At 39.4% G+C, this 15,909-nt stretch overlaps 2 protein-coding genes across 2 annotated transcripts in view; both read left to right on the top strand.

Moving 5' to 3' along the window:
* The window catches only part of CHMP5 (charged multivesicular body protein 5), a 905,521-nt gene that overhangs the window by 832,507 nt on the left and 57,105 nt on the right, over positions 1-15,909 (top strand). The gene's annotated exons all lie outside the window — the stretch shown is intronic.
* MOCOS (molybdenum cofactor sulfurase) overlaps positions 1-15,909 on the top strand; it is a 209,300-nt gene that overhangs the window by 177,386 nt on the left and 16,005 nt on the right. Inside the window, exons 9-12 of the mRNA XM_018907594.3 lie at positions 3,460-3,622; positions 9,849-9,930; positions 14,032-14,156; positions 14,738-14,843. Of these exons, the coding sequence (XP_018763139.1) occupies positions 3,460-3,622; positions 9,849-9,930; positions 14,032-14,156; positions 14,738-14,843 (476 nt within the window). The remainder of the gene's footprint in view (positions 1-3,459; positions 3,623-9,848; positions 9,931-14,031; positions 14,157-14,737; positions 14,844-15,909) is intronic.

Below are 15,909 nucleotides of genomic sequence, written 5' to 3'. Positions count from 1 at the left end.
GAGGTTCTTGACCTCCAGAGAAAATGAGAGTGCAGAGTGCTTTGGCAGCTGGGAGGATGAAACTTGGCATGAAGATTGTCAGCTCGCTGCAGGTCAGGTGGTTTCTCCAGAATAGTATGGAGTGTTCCTGGCCATTGTTGTCACATGGATTTTGTACACATAGTGCAGTACGAGGAGGGCAGAATTTTCTAGCTCAACTTCTCAAATGTGCTTTTTTTTCCTACAATTATTTTAATAAATGGAGAAAAGCAGAGGAGTAACCTCTATCCCAGACCACTTTATTTTTTCCAGCATAATGTGTTTTAAACATGCATTTTTAAACAGGAACATCTCTCATGTCTATGACTTTTGCATAATTATATAATACAATGTGCCCAGTGAAAGAGGCTAGGAATTTAAACTAATAATTAATTAATAACTTTATTATTCTTACAGTAGATTTCAGAGTATAAAAAATTGCATCTCAACAGAGAAGACAAACTAGCTTTTAATTTAAAATGCAATGCAAATTCCTAGTGATCCGTTGATAAAGTATATGTAAGACCACTAATATTTTTAAACTTTGATTATTTAAAGCCTTTTCAGTGATTCCTTTAATGTGTTCAAAAACTGTGCTAGCCTTTGTGATGACATTACTGTGAATTATGGAAGAAATGCAGCCCAAAATATTTTACAGAAAATTCTGAAATAAAGAAAAAACCAAACCCCACATGCAGTGGATATTTTCATTTTGCAATAGGAAAAGATGGACTAAAGCAGATGGGATAATACCAAGTACTGGCTGTATTATGCAATGATCCTCATGACAGGTAGAGGAGACCATAAATGGAATGATCCTGGTACGCATCATCATCTGCCATGCCTGGAATTAAGGTTTCTGCTGGTATCTGTCAGCTATCTATCTAAAACCCTGCTTTCCTTCTGTCCTCCCACTTTTAATTTGTCCCAGTAGCCAGAGATGGCCAGGCAACTTCAGGGAATCATATTACAGGCTATATAATGCACTACTGCTCACTGCCACGTATGCTAACCTGCTCTATTTTACTTTCTTTAACAATCCCTTCAGTCTCTTTGAAATAAGGGCAGGATATGCTCTGCACAGGCCTAAGTGCTAAGAGAAGAAATGAATGTGTTCTTCCTTGCCCATCTCCAGTGTCAGTATCAGCAGCTCTGGCTGTTCAGAGCCGTCTGTGACTCTCCATCCAAGGCAGGCCACAGTTATTTTGCTGTTGCAACTTCCTTTACCAGGGTCCTGACAACATGTGCAATACAGTGAGCTGAAAACTAGAGAGGGAGTTGGGCACCTGACAGTGCACAGAGAACATCCATGACAGGATAGGGACTCACTGCAGGGCACAGTGTGTGACTCACCACAATGGCAAAAACCCAGAGGAAGAAGGGAAAATGGATTGAGGACCCGTAGTCATGGGCTGCATCACATTTGTGGTTTGAATGAAATATGGAGTTAGTTGCCATTATTTTGAACCTATCAGAGGTATCTTGAGCGGAAGGTGTTGATTATTTCCAAATATCTGCTAGCTAGTTAGCTGGGCTTACCCTTTAATGCCTGTCAGCATGCAAGAACTACCTGAAGCTCGGATTAAAGAGAAGTTTTATTTCACTCATAAAGCCTCTTGCCTTCAGTGAAGGGTAAGCAAATGCTTAAGCTTTTTCCTGAATAAGATTGCTGTCCTGAAGTGGAACCAAAACAACTGAATGTTGCAATAGGGAACTGAGAAACTTTGTGGTCTCCTTCCATTTTTCTGCTATTTTAGTTTATTCTGCTCTCTATATCTATCAAATCCTGTAGAGATCTGTTGGATTCATGGGAGGATGTATTACCAATTAATGATCTTCTTTTTTGGAAGGGAGATTTGTTAGCAGGAAATTCTTGCAGCTCTCAGAGGGTCACCAGCTGTTCAAATGCTTTTTGTAGTCTAATTATACAGGATAACCAAAAATGCTGGTCTCTCCGAAGAATAATTTCCACTAAGAACAAAAGTGTGTTCTTCAGCTGATATTGCAGTCTTTGGGCTGATTCCTCTCCTAAAAAATACAGGGCAAATGTTCACATAGCTGACGTGCTAACAGCTTGAGGTACTTGGATAATGGGATTTCAGATGACACTGTCAGACCTAAAATTTCTATTTATCATGGAACTTTCATCCACAGTTGCATAAAAAAATGCCAAATAACATTATAAATCAAGTGAGTTGATAGAATATGTTTCTTCTCCTAATTTTTATTTTTCTATTTTCTGTATTCAGTATAGTTGGTTGCACTCTGGTGAAATTATTTTTATTCAGCTTTGATGTTTTAAGTTTTCAGCTCTACCATGCCTGCCCTTAGCTTTCTATAGTCAGGCAGTCAGTGTCAAACTGCTGCTGCAGGCTTCTATAAAAACAGGAAAAGTTTATAAGAATGAGATATTTTAGCTTCTGACAAGTCTTAGGTTATGATAAACAAAAATGTGATTTTTAATTAATCTAACCAGTGCTTCCAGACATGCTGTTCTTCATAGCATCAGGCTGTGCTTGACATACCTTTTACTCAATAGGGTTTTGCTGAAGTCTTTTGTCAACTAATTCATGTGAGATGTGCTCAGCTTTTCTATAAGAATTCAACAAAGTTCAGCTGTAAACTTTTCTCCCTATTCAACTGTGACTAGGAAGTATACGCGAGCTGAAGAATATGTTATGGCCAGCTTTATATTACAAGAATGGTATTAATATTTTAACATTCTGGAGAAGAAAGCAGATATTAATGTCACCCAAAGGCATTAATAAAATTGCTCTCTTTTTGGATTTGAAGATTACCATCTGTGTAGCATCAGAAACAGATGTTCTTTTCACCAGAAAAATGTATGTGAAAGCAAGAACAATATTCTTGTATGGGCTATTCAATGTAAAGGCTGTTATAGACATAATGGAAGAACAGACAGCAAAGAAGACAATGTGTTTTGTTGTAAGGGAATTTAAAGAAACTATTATTCTCCAGCAAAACCAGAAGTTTCAGTGGCAGACATTTTCTCAAATGGATTAATTGATAAAGTGGTCCCATTTAATGAAAAACAATTTTTTTTTCAGAATTTTGAATTTCACAGTTTTCCTGCTGTTTGTTTGGTTTTGCCTTAGTTCATAAAATTCCCATAAAATTTCTGTGCTTTGTAAGTTAAATGAAAATTTCTGGAGGAATAGGTCCTAAAAATGGATGAGTATAAAATTGAAGATAGTTTTTAGAGTGTTTCGGAGATCGTTTATTCTTATAGCTCTGCTAAACTGTATGATAATAGGTAACAACTTTGAGTAATTTGATTTTTTTTTTTTTTGTTTGGTCAGCTTTGTGCAGTGGTATCTTTAACTTTTATGAATGGATTCTTTTCCCTCTCTTTTCAGCATGAATCTATTAATGAAGCAAACATTTTTCAAACCCTTTTAACCCCTCCTGATGCTTTCCCAGGTTACGGAATGGCCAGTAGGAAACCAGGGTTTGCTGTATGACCGAAACTGGATGGTTGTAAACCAGAATGGAGTCTGCATGACTCAGAAGCAAGAGCCAAGGTTGTGTCTTGTGAACCCCTCAATTGATCTGAAGCAAAAAATTATGGTCATTCAGGCAGAAGGTTAGTAAACAATATCCTTTCCTTCCCTTCTTTATTGGTGTCAGATTTGTAGGCAGGGACACCTGCGTGCTCCCACCAAACTACTGAATGCTGTGCATGCTTACTTGTGACTTCAGGGACAAGTTCTGTGCCAGCTGTGGGCAATGAAGCCCAGCCTGTTGGAAGAGCACTGGGGGGCTTCCTAACTTATTGTTGGGCAGGCAGAGAGTAGACAGTGACTCCCTATGTGCAGTTATAAAGTGAATGCTCCAGGATGGAGAAAGGAACAGACAGATGTGGAAATTTACTGACTGGATGTCTCTCCATAGCATGAAGTCCCATAGCCTGAAGGGATTGTTAACGATGCAAAGGTAAAGGAATAGAAGTGTAAACATTAAACACCTTGAACAAAAACCTTCCCATTTTGTATCTCTCTTCCTCCTTCCATGTGTGGGATTAGAAGGGTAAAGTCTTCAGTGGAAATTAGTATGAATTAAAATAAGGACCAGACATTATTTAACTCAATTAAATACTTGCACTAGCAGGCAAATATTTTATAATGGTTGAGCTTCCTGGGAATTATCAAAATCCTTTTTATTCACTGCTGGGGGGGGAAAAAAGAAAAAATATGTAAAGTGTTACAGAAAGCCCTTTACTACTCAGGGGTGAAAATTATTTATTTTCATAACAGTGCCATTGCCACTGAACACTGGGATGAGTTTGAATTCCACAGAAGTCATTACTAATGCTGAGTTTGCATGTGTCTGAATGGTGTTCATAATTTCCCTGGGGTCTAAAATTTACTCAGCCCATAATGTCTTAACCACTAATAATGCACATGCCCACATTTTCAGCAGCCAGAGCAAAACAAGGGAACTTATCTTCAGATTTTTCGCCCTTTTTTAGAAAGCCATATGAGTGGATCTGTATCCACAGTCTCCTTTCTGTGCATACATTAGGGTTGCTGTCATCTCCAACTGTCTGAGCACTCTCCATGGAATTAAGTCTGACTTGTTGATTCTTTTTGTCTGAAATAGGTTTCTCAAATGTACATTTTGATACTTCCACTAATTTTCTATTTGCTAATTTCTGTTTCCAATCCCAAACACAAGCTAGTCTCTTCTTAGGGATTCCAGACTTGCTCACACACATATACTGCTGCTTGCTCCTCTTTCCTCTGTACTAATTCCTTGAAAATCTATCTTTAATTCATTTCGATTTTACATGGAGCACCTTGTACCTCAAATTTCTGTAGTAGAGCTGCACAGACAGCCTTCTTCCACAACTTTTAAATTATCAAGTGCTTCAGAACTAATTATTTCTAGAGATTTATTTCCTTACCGTCTCTTTTCCTTTCTGACCATTTTGAGTCTGTTCTTCATTTTTTTTCCTTGCTAGCACTTGTTCAGACAAGTGCCTACCCATTAGTATGCTCACCTGTCAATAACACCTGTCTGTAAGACCTGTCATACTTCAGGGAGTCAGAAGGAAGTTTTCCCAGACAAAAATGACAGTCAAGGCACCCATTTCACACTGAGATTTACAATCTCTTGCTACAGTTAGTGCCAGGGTGAAATTTGCCTTCAAATTCTACATTTTACTGGGTGTCTTTTTTGAAATTTTCGCTGCCATTTGCCTTCCTTCCAATGAAAGTGAGAACCATTTCCACACGGAAATGATTGTCCAAGTCCATTGATCATTTTTCTACCCAAAAGTAATTGATCAGCATGCTCCAACAGGAATGTTATTGCCATTTATTTACAAGCCTGCTTTGGTACAGCCAGTGTGTAAGAATGGAGTCATTTTATTGTTTGTATAATGACTCTAGCTACCAAAGTCCTAGCCCATGAGGTGATCTGGGGCCTCTTTTCTAGTAGTCCTGCTGTTTTTTAGTCTTGCAACCTGTGGCATTTTTTTAAAATTCTTGACAGTGAGATAATGGGAGTCTTTTCCTTGGGGAGTCTATTCCAGAGCTTACTGCTCCTAAGATGGCACAATGATGGGTGCACATGCAAACCAGCGGGGTAAGGCTGAGCAGATAAATCTGTAGGAAGTTGTTTCAATATTTATTATGTTTTCTTTCTTCTTACCTGCAGACTAAATCCATTATTTGCTTGTTGGTGTTAAATTTTTAATCATTTTCTTTTATCCCTTCACAAACATGGGTCAGTGTTATGTCTTCCACTTAAATCATTTCATGGCAGACAAATTTAATTTAATAAATTGACTCTTTCCTCGCAAATCCCACGTTAATCCCTGCTTCTTTTGCCACCACACCTCCAGCCTGTCTGTAGTTGGTTGCGAATGTAGGACCTGCAGCTGCGTGCAGCCTGTGAGCAGTGATCCCTGTGGCGGAGACCAGTGGAACTCACTTGAGCCAAGCTGGTTGCTCCAAAGCTCAGCCTGTGAGCAGTGATCCCTGCGGTGGGGAGCAGTGGAACTCGCTTGAGCCAGGCTGGTTGTTCCGAAGCTCAGCCTGTGAGCAGTGATCCCTTTGGTGGGGAGCAGTGGAACTCACTTGAGCCAGGCTGGTTGTTCTGAAGCTCAGCCTGTGAGCAGTGATCCCTTTGGTGGGGAGCAGTGGAACTCACTTGAGCCAGGCTGGTTGTTCTGAAGCTCAGCCTGTGAGCAGTGATCCCTGTGGCGGGGACCAGTGGAACTCACTTGAGCCAGGCTGGTTGTTCTGAAGCTCAGCCTGTGAGCAGTGATCCCTTTGGTGGGGAGCAGTGGAACTCACTTGAGCCAGGCTGGTTGTTCTGAAGCTCAGAGCCTTGGCTGCCTGTGTCGGTGGCCGATGCTATTTCAGATCCGCAGCTCTTGGCCTGGTGACTGACAGCCGCCTCCAGGTCTCCTCCCGCTCCGCTCCTTCGTGCACATGGAAGGCCACCCACCCAAACCTCCTTTGCTGGGCCACAGCCGCATGCATCTTTCCAAGCTGGGCTTTCTTCCCTCCATCTCTCCTCCCTCTGCCCTCAGTCGCTGTGCTGAGTTTCTCTGTTCTTTCCATTTCTGCCATGCCCTTGCTTCGGTGACTGTGCAGGCCCAGCGCTCCGGCTGACAGTGACAGCGCGGTCCGGCCGCTGCCTCGCCTCTGCAAGGAGCCGTACCCGCGGTGTTTTCCCGGCCAGCTCCGCTGCTATCCGCGCTTTTCCCACTGGGAGCGCAGCCTGTGGTGCACACCTCCGCCTGGGCGCGCTTTGCTGGCTGGAGGTGTCTCTCTCCAAAAGAGAGAGCCTAAGGCAAGCGTGCTGCTGGAGTAGGGGCCTCTGGTAAGTGCCTGAAGCCGAGAGAGCCGGATCCCACGTAGCTGGAACCACATTGGTTTTTAAGAGTGTTTTGCTGTTACATTGTTAGATTATGGTGAATACTTTATCTGTGCCACTTTTAAAACATAATGAATGTGTTCTCTCTTCCCCTCCAGGCACACGTGTTCCTTTCCCTCTAGAGCTTTTCATTAGCGGAAAATTTGTTTATGGCTATTTCATTTCAACGTGGCTTAATATTCTCTGTCTTCTCTGTCCAAGAGAAGTTTGTCAGCATGATTTAGTGTGACCGTAACTACTCTAACACCTTTTGCTGAATTCTCTATGTGCTGAGACACCCTTTCAGGATTGCTCTTTAACCCCTGCAATGTTGGGTGTCTCTGTAGCCCCAGCTGTGGATGGGCAGAACTTGCTATCTGACCGACCCAGCTGTGCAATCTTGCCACCCATCCACTGTGGGTAGCAAGGATGGCAGAGAGGGGCTCTACACGAGCCAAAAGCTGCCTGAAGGCTTAGGATCTTTGCCTGGCATGCCTGCGAAACTAGTTGGCTTGTATGCCAGCTGGAGAGCTCCAGGTGTTTCCCAGACGAAAGGGGATCTCTGACGAAGGGGTTGAGAGCAGAGGGAGAGGAAGGGTTTGTGCATACTCTCTCACTGGCTCTGTTGCTTTCAGCAGAGGGAGTGAAATTTTAATTTTGAGAAACTGCATTTATTAATTTTGTCAGAATTATTTTCTTAGGCTATGCGGTTGTTAACAGGCATTCCCTATTTTGTTTACTGTTCAGAGTGTAGCAAAGCCCTGCTATCACATAACCCACTTAGAGAAAATCAGTGTACCTAACTCTAAACCAGCCCTCATGCAGAGAAAGAATTTTATGTGTCTTGAATGAAATTATTAGAGGTTTGACTCCCAGTAACTGAAAGGTGGGCAGGAGCAAGTGCCTTCATTTCCAAAAACCCCCTTACTGAAGTGAGAATCAAGGGAAATCTCCTAGTCCTCCTCCATCAAATATGTGGGAGCACAGATTACATTGCACTTGTTCCTGACCTACACAAACATGTAGCCAAACTGAATTCAGCTGAGAATACATTTCTGGAAAAGACTAATTTCTCTCTTTCCATTTTAGCTAACAATCAGCATTGCTTTGGCAAGTTCAGCATTAGTTTGTCACTGCTCAGTGGGAGAAATTCTGAGTGTCCAGGAGGCACCTTAAAATATTGGAGTAGAAAGATGCTAGCAAAACTGAGCAGCTAATTGCACTTTATGGAGTTTATTGTGCCTTCAAATAGTCATGTGTTACTGCCAATAAAAAGAATGGGAATTAAGTGCATACACTGATGAAAGAATTTACATGAATGGTTTATATTGAAATAACAGATCTCTAATTTTCCTCATTGACTGAAAATAGGAGCTATAACGATAAGAATTTTTTATATTAATACTGTGAGCACATCTGTGAATTTTATTATCAAGCAAATTACCATGGAGAATGACAGCTTTTGCACTTTAGTAACTGGCACTATTCTACTTTATTTTTTTGCCTTAAAGACAGAATAAAATTGTAATTAACAATGTTTAACTGACCTAAACATCACTGTAAAATGTGTACTGTTCAATAAAAATGTGATACACTTGCTGGTGTATAAAAGCCTTTTTAAAGCCCTGAAATTCTATTTTAAGAAATTTTGTGAGTATGCCTTTCTTAGAAAGTATTTGAAAGATGTAACGGTTAAGAGTGCATGCAGGATGAAGTATTTCACACTCATCTTTTCCAGAAGGAATTCTTCTAATATTTAATTGTTTCAAAGCCCAAGAGTTCTAGTTGATAAGATAATAGCATTGGCTTTTTTTTCAGGTTGTACAGGGTAGTTCAAAGCATTTTTGGCACGTAATAATTTCTTAAGTGAACCCAACTTTTGCCCCTCTGTCTTCACTTATGACATACTAACATAATTAACCAAAGAAGAAGTAGACCACTTTCTGTTTTGCAAAACATGCATGAAACAGAGTTGATAGTCATGTTATAATGAATCTGAACTACATTTCATTACTCTACAGAATAAAATAAGCCAACTTGATTTCACTGTATCACAGAGCTGGTAGAGCATGATTTTTATTTGGTTTACAATATTTTATGATCTCAAAATATGTAGTTATAATTCTGGGAAATGGGGGGGGGTGTCAAAGTTTTGGTTAATATATGTTGCAGTGTAAAGGAAAAGCTGGATTCATTGCAGCCATGCAGTAAAACACTTTGTTCTTCATTTAAGATTATTGTTTTCAATTAACAGAAAGGAAAGTAGTACAGCTTTTCTTTTTGTTTCTAGAAAACTACAGTACTCTTTCCATCTCTTTGGCTCATTCTGTTCCAGATAAGAAAAATGTGGGAGAAGTTAAGATAGATCATTACCAGGGATTCCTCATCTGGTTTAAACTTTAAGATGAATAGATGGGAATAATTGTCTCATTTGCAGTTTTTCATACATTTTGTCTTGTTTATTGTAGTTTTGTCTCACGTATATTTCTTTTTTTGAACAGACGGTGCCTCTTTTCTTCTTCCCCCCTTCCTCCATCTTTCATCTTTCAGATCACTCAATCCCTCTACTAGAACATGACAGTGTTTAGCATCATCTCCTGACTTGTCAGAGAAGCCATCCTTTCAACAGAAACCATGACTGAGGCCATAATTCCGTGCCAGTTTTGTTGCCTGAGATAAACAGAGAAGCTGAAATTGTGTATTTTTTAAATATTCTTTGAGTACCAAGGTCATCTGCGGCTTTTGAGCTTTGTTTTATCATTTGGAGCCACCTGCCGGCCGAGAATATAATTCTAGCAAAAAGAAAAAAGATGTTTTTATTTGCTGTTTGTGAGGCTGCCGTGACTGTGAAAAGGAGCAAAAATAGGAACTTTTTTCATGATCTTATCATTCTTCTTTTTTTTTTTTTTTTTTATTGAAATGTGACTTTCTGTATTCCCACCTAGGCATGGACCCAATATCTGTGCCACTAGAAGACAAAACTGGAAAAGAGGCTGTGATCTGTGAGAGTAAAGTCTGTTCACACAGGTAAGGAAGAGCAGAGAGGTACTGAAGCTGAAGATCACTGTAGTGGCACTCAGGATATGAACAGATGTACACATAGACAGATGTCCTTGAGAAAATGGTGGAAAGCAATGAATGATTAGTGGACCAGGACAGTGGTGCTATTTAAATAAGTTGACATGCTCAGCATGTCTGATAGAAAACAGTAAAAAATTTTAAAACATGACAAAAGGAGAGGAAGGACAGTACAGTAAACTGACTTTGCCCTCACTTGAATGAGTGAGATCTTTTTATTTACTTGCTTCAAGCATGAGAAAAGGAGGTGTCCCCAGTTACCTCCACATATCAGCTGGGGTTCTCAGCAGGACTTGAATTCAGTTCCCACATTTAATAGTAATGATGTTAGCAGCTTTGCCCATTTCATGCTGCATGGATTCAAAATTGCTAGAACCTTCTAAAGTTATAAACAGCTTTCTATATTTACAACCCTTTTTAATTTTTTTTTTGACCACCCATGTTGTTCAGTGTCCCCTTAACAATCTTGACTGCAGGTATATAAGTTAAATAGCATTAATTCTAATCAAGAGACATACCACTTCAGTGAATATAAGATTAGGTGTAATAATATTTCCTATCCATAAATATAAGTGTTTATTCATCATATTTTCTAAGAACTTCCCGCCGTCTCATTAAGTTTTCTGAGTGGCAGTGGCAGTGTCGAGTGCCTTCCTAAAGCACAATTTGCATTATCTACTATGTTTCTTTTCAATGAGTCTCTTGGTAAGTCCAACTAAAAGAGCCACTTAAAGATTTATGTCTTCCTTTCACCAAGGTATACTAATTCTTTGTAAGCCTCTACATTTGCTTTCCTGAGTAGCACATAAACAAACCAGCAGAAGACCTGGCAATTTCCCCATGGAGCCATGCAGAAAATTATTTTCTCCTTCTTTTCTACTAGCTATTCAGATGATAAAGAGGATCTTTTCCTCAGAAGTGTATTTTCCTCAGGTAGTGGAACCCACCCAAGAGTCATTTGTTTTAACCATCTGTCCCACTTCCCTTAGTGTTGACTCATCCCTAGCCTCCCCATGGTAAGCCCATCTATTACAGGCTATAAAACAGCCTGAGTTATCGTTCTCTCTGTGTGCATAAAATTTGTTGCCATGCTGTTTATTGTAGCTTCTCTTTCATGTAACTGACTGTGTCATTTTTATTGTATCAAATTGGAAGTTTTCATGTGAAACTTCTTAGAGTTCTGTGAAGGAAGGAAAGAACAGAATGAACAAGAAAGGGGTTGTGAAAGTAAATTGCAAAGTGGACTGTGTGTAGCAAATAAACAAGATAGGAAGTAAGGCAGGATGAGTGAACAACACTGATGAGGCTCTGAAACTGCTCAGACACCCAACAGCCATTGATGCCAGTTGACAGTGTTTCAGCAGAAGAGCCTCCAGGGCCAAAAATAATGAGAAAAACAGTGCTTTGCAAGAGGACAGGAGGTGATTTGAGATCAGGGGTCTTTTCTGCTAAGGTGAGCAGTGGGGCCAAAAGTCTTTGTTAAAAGGCTTTTATTCAAAAGAAATGCCTAGTGAATTTATTTTCTATTTATTAGTTCTGTGCTCTGATGCTGTTATTTCATCCAGTTCTATTGGCTTACTCTGATTTAGACTGAGATAACTGAGAAAAGTACATGATGTAGAATCTGCAAGCAGTCATGTGAGGAAGTTTAATTTCACAGCAGCCGTGGAAGTTTAATGAGCCCAAAATTCCTTTCTGAAGCAATTCATCAGTGTTAGCCTTCATCCCAGCAGGGGCTGTCCATCACCATGTGCTGCTCACATCAAAGGGACCTGCCTTTCAGGTACAGTGTCTACCAGTGACATAAATGATGGAAGTAGAAGCTAATGCTGATAGGATTGATGCTGTAGAAGACCCAAAATGCTCAAGGTTGCTGCTCTACTGAAATAAGCAGGGACACAACCTCCTCTTTGACAGGTTGCAATATCAAAGAGATCAAGGGAAGTGTAGCAGTGGTAGAAGACAAAGGTATAGTTAAGAACAAGGTGAACTGAGCCTGTTGTATTATATCCCATGAGATCAATATTCAGACTTCATCTGTCCTTGTTTCTTGTTCTGTAAATTACCCTGCTAGAGGGACCAGTTGTAATGCACTGAAGCTCAATGATATAATAGAAAGATGAGTGGGAAACTCAAGGCAAACAGCAGGTGAAATCAGAGAGAAATAGGCTGTCCTTTATAAATTGCCTGACATGTGCCAAATGAAATGTAATGCTGACAGATGTAAAGTTATACTCCACAAAAATAAACACAAGCAGAAAAAAGTAGAATTGAGCTACAACAGAATAACTTTGACTAAGACCTTGAAGAGATGATGGTACTTGCTCCGAAAATGGTCTGATAATAAGGGAAAGCAATTTGAAAACACATGTTTTAGAATACAAAAACTGCACAGTGGCATTTGATGAAATACCAAGAATAGTGTGAGTCTAACTCAGCCACTGTTACTCAAAACAATAAGTGAATAAAGAGGGAACAAAACTTTCTTCCTGATTTATACAGTATTAATTTCCAACAGGCTGCCAGAGGCAATTGGCTGAGGAGAGATTTTAAACACCCCTTGAACCTCTGAGAAGGTGGAAAAAAATATTGGAGGAATTTGTTTCACCTGCACTGTTATCATGGAAGATTCATGTGTTCTCATTAGCAGCCTTCTCCCTAACACGGTTCAGACTGTGAAATCTCATGTGGACACTCACCTTTTGGCCTCTTTCTTGACACGGTGCCTGCATCTCATCTCACACTCATTCCAGTTCTAGGGCATCACTGGCTAGATGCAGCTGTGGTTGACATCTATTCACTCTGAGCAGGGAGAGGGACGCAGAGTTGGACCATAATTCAAAATTCAAGCGCTAAAGAGATACCAGATCCGTGCAGGATTATAAAATCTCCTTGGTTTCACTTCCGCTGGCTTTGTACCAGTGAAATTCAGTTGAACACGACAGACCACTTTGTAAAGCCAAGGCAATTTCCTCTCAATCCTGGGGTTTAGCACCTTTTGCTGTGAGTAGCTGTTTTCTTGTTTCACAAAGCAGATGGTTTCCATGCAGATGAACTTCTTTGGCTGGATAGGACATCAAGGTGAGCATAGGAACACGACTACTTCACTTTCCTTGCTACAGGAATCCTCCCTAGGTCAGCATAAGAAGTCACATTGCTCTTACATTTAAAGTTAGGTATCAGTCAAATCTCTTTATGTGGTCAGTAGAGAGTTGAACATTTCCCACAGCGAGAATCATCCCATCCTGAGGTCTAATATAGATGGGAACTACTTACTTCTTTCCATTATCTGTGAGTGAAACCCAGAAAGCTGATTTAAACTAGATGCCTGGATTTTGGAAGATTGACATTGTTTACTCAGGGCTGAGTAATCTAATGTCAAACAGCATCCATTTTCAGTGGCCTTCTTGGATTGAGAGAGATGATTTCAAAGTCCCTCTAGGAAAGATTACATCCAGGTAAAGAAGGCAATTTTATTGCCAGCTTGCATAACTCACTAGACATTTTACAAGTAATGGAAATCATCTTTAGAGAGATGCTTGGCCTCTGTTAGTGGAGCCATGTTATAATACGAAATGTTAGCATGAACATGATTTAAATTGGAGAAGTAAAATCATCGTACCTGATGGGATCATTAAAAATTACATGCAGCAAAGCAGTCTTAAATTGAACTCAGATCATTCCTCTCTGTTTTAGTAAAAAGTACAGACCAGAGTATGACTATTTCATAGTACTGTATTGTAATATTGTTATACGGGCAACCACTTATTGTACTTTAGAGTCAGTGTCTTCAGTGTTATGATTAATCCTTTATTTCATAGTAATTTTCCATACTAAACTAAATTGGATCTTGTGAGAGTCAACATCAAGAGGAAAGGAGTAAACTTGAGGAAAGAGGGGAGTTAGAGTCGTGCAAAGCTTCATATCAGACAGTATGGATTCTGTACTTCATATTGAAGGAAGCAGAATAAACATCTTCACCATTTGACTTCTGTTTTGCAAATTAATGTTTGGGCAATCAAATTTAAACTTCCTCCCTTCTTGTAATAGGGTAAAAACGTATGACTGTGGAGAAAGAATTGCTAGCTGGCTCTCTACATTTCTTGGTCGTCCGTGTCGCTTGATAAGGCAAAGTTCAGACATGAAAAGCAAGTCACATCAGAAAAGTACAAAAGGTATGTTGTCATCCTTAAAAATATTTGAGACTCCTCATGCAAAAATCATGCTCATGGACTTCACACTGAGTATATAGGTACCCTGATAAAGGCTGAAAGAGTTATCCAGTAGAGATCTAGTTGTTGTATTTATACCCAAACTGACTTTTTGCTGCCCTTCTACTTGTTAAATTTGATGAAAATGTACAGATGCACCAGTATGGGGGAGAAGTTATTATCATGACCATGATTTTGTTTGGAAACTCAAAGACACCATTTAGAAAAATGATTGGGAAGAATCAAAGGATTTATTCAAACACTAAATTTCATTACAAAAATAACTGAAAGAGTATTAAAAATGCATAGATATTGCTCTTGTAAACTATTACAATTTTAAATCTTACCTCTATCTCAGTTTCTTACTGCATTGCATCATTATCATTTGCAGGTTTGAGGGCATCCTTGGAACATTTCCTTAGTGCCTGGAACCAAATGAATAAGCTAGTAATGAGAATGAGCAAGCGGTCAAAGCAAAGATGAGGTGAAATTACTAATTTTTATGATCATTTTAGAATGTTGGATTGATTTTTTTTTTTTTTAAGGTCTGTCATCTGCTACAAACATCTCACTCTCTCTTGTGAATGAAGCACAATACCTCCTGATAAATGTTGCAAGCATTTTGCAGCTGAAAGAACACATTTCTGCAAGGTAAGATTGTTCTGTCTCCAAATATCTCTCAGTGATCTTGGGTTCCAGAATCTTGCCATAAGATGCCAATATAGGGGTTTTTTTGTAGAAATGTAGAGATAGTTACTTTTCAACATTGAAAAAATATATAGCTACTAAACTGCTATAATTACTAATTATTTTATGATTTCTAAAAATTTGGATTAAATGCATGAGCATCATCTGTCTACCAGTCATCTTTAGGAAAATTTAAATGAAATTTTTGTCAAATTATTTGGTGGAAAAATATTGAGAATCAGCCAACTTCTATTTGTCAGAAGAACAAGGATAAAGAGGTTCTCTCAACATAAGTTGTCTGGCAGGTAAAAATACAAAGTCTGGCTGAACTATTTCCCTCCCATGGGAATTATTAAGATTTAGTGTAAAGGTGCACAACAGAAGTACTTTGAAAGTATTATCAGGACTGGAAAATTTTATTTCTTAATTTAATTTGGCTTTACTTATACAAAAGTGGGAAATAGAAGCAGCAAATGAAACACTGAGTCAGTCCATAGTTCAAAGATAAACCCATTACCAAACAAATTTTCATTTACTGACTAGAGGAAATTTTTGTTTCTTGAATATAAGTAGGAAAGGTTCAAATTCCACAGAAAGTCTTCCCTCAAGTCCTCCATTATGTCTATGTATCCCAGATCCCCAGCATTTGTATCTGAGCCCTCTTTTCCTGTCTGTTAAAACTTCTCTCTTGCTTCTTCCTGGGTCATCTTCTCTTCTTAGTCACCCACCAAACTGCATTGAAAATTCCTGCTTTGAGTAGAAGAGGATATATGTATCTGTATATCTGCAGGAGGTGATGTATATAGCTTCAAGTTTAAATCCATTGACTGAATGAAGCATCACCAAGACCACTGGAGCTTTCAGTGTCTGAGGATTTTCCTTCTTCAGGAGAAGACAGTTGGGCAATTTTAGAATATCATGGGAAATATGTGTAGAAAAGGTTTGAAGCAGTCCATCTCTCAGTGTTGTGACTAACCTTTCTCAGTGACTATTAACGTCTTCTTGTGAGGCTTGACAGGCTGGGTTACAT

Source organism: Serinus canaria, chromosome 2 (assembly GCF_022539315.1).
Source record: "Serinus canaria isolate serCan28SL12 chromosome 2, serCan2020, whole genome shotgun sequence".
Classification (NCBI taxonomy): Eukaryota; Metazoa; Chordata; class Aves; order Passeriformes; family Fringillidae; genus Serinus; species Serinus canaria.
Note: the sequence above shows the minus strand (reverse complement) of the source record. Positions and strands in the feature narration are given on the sequence as shown.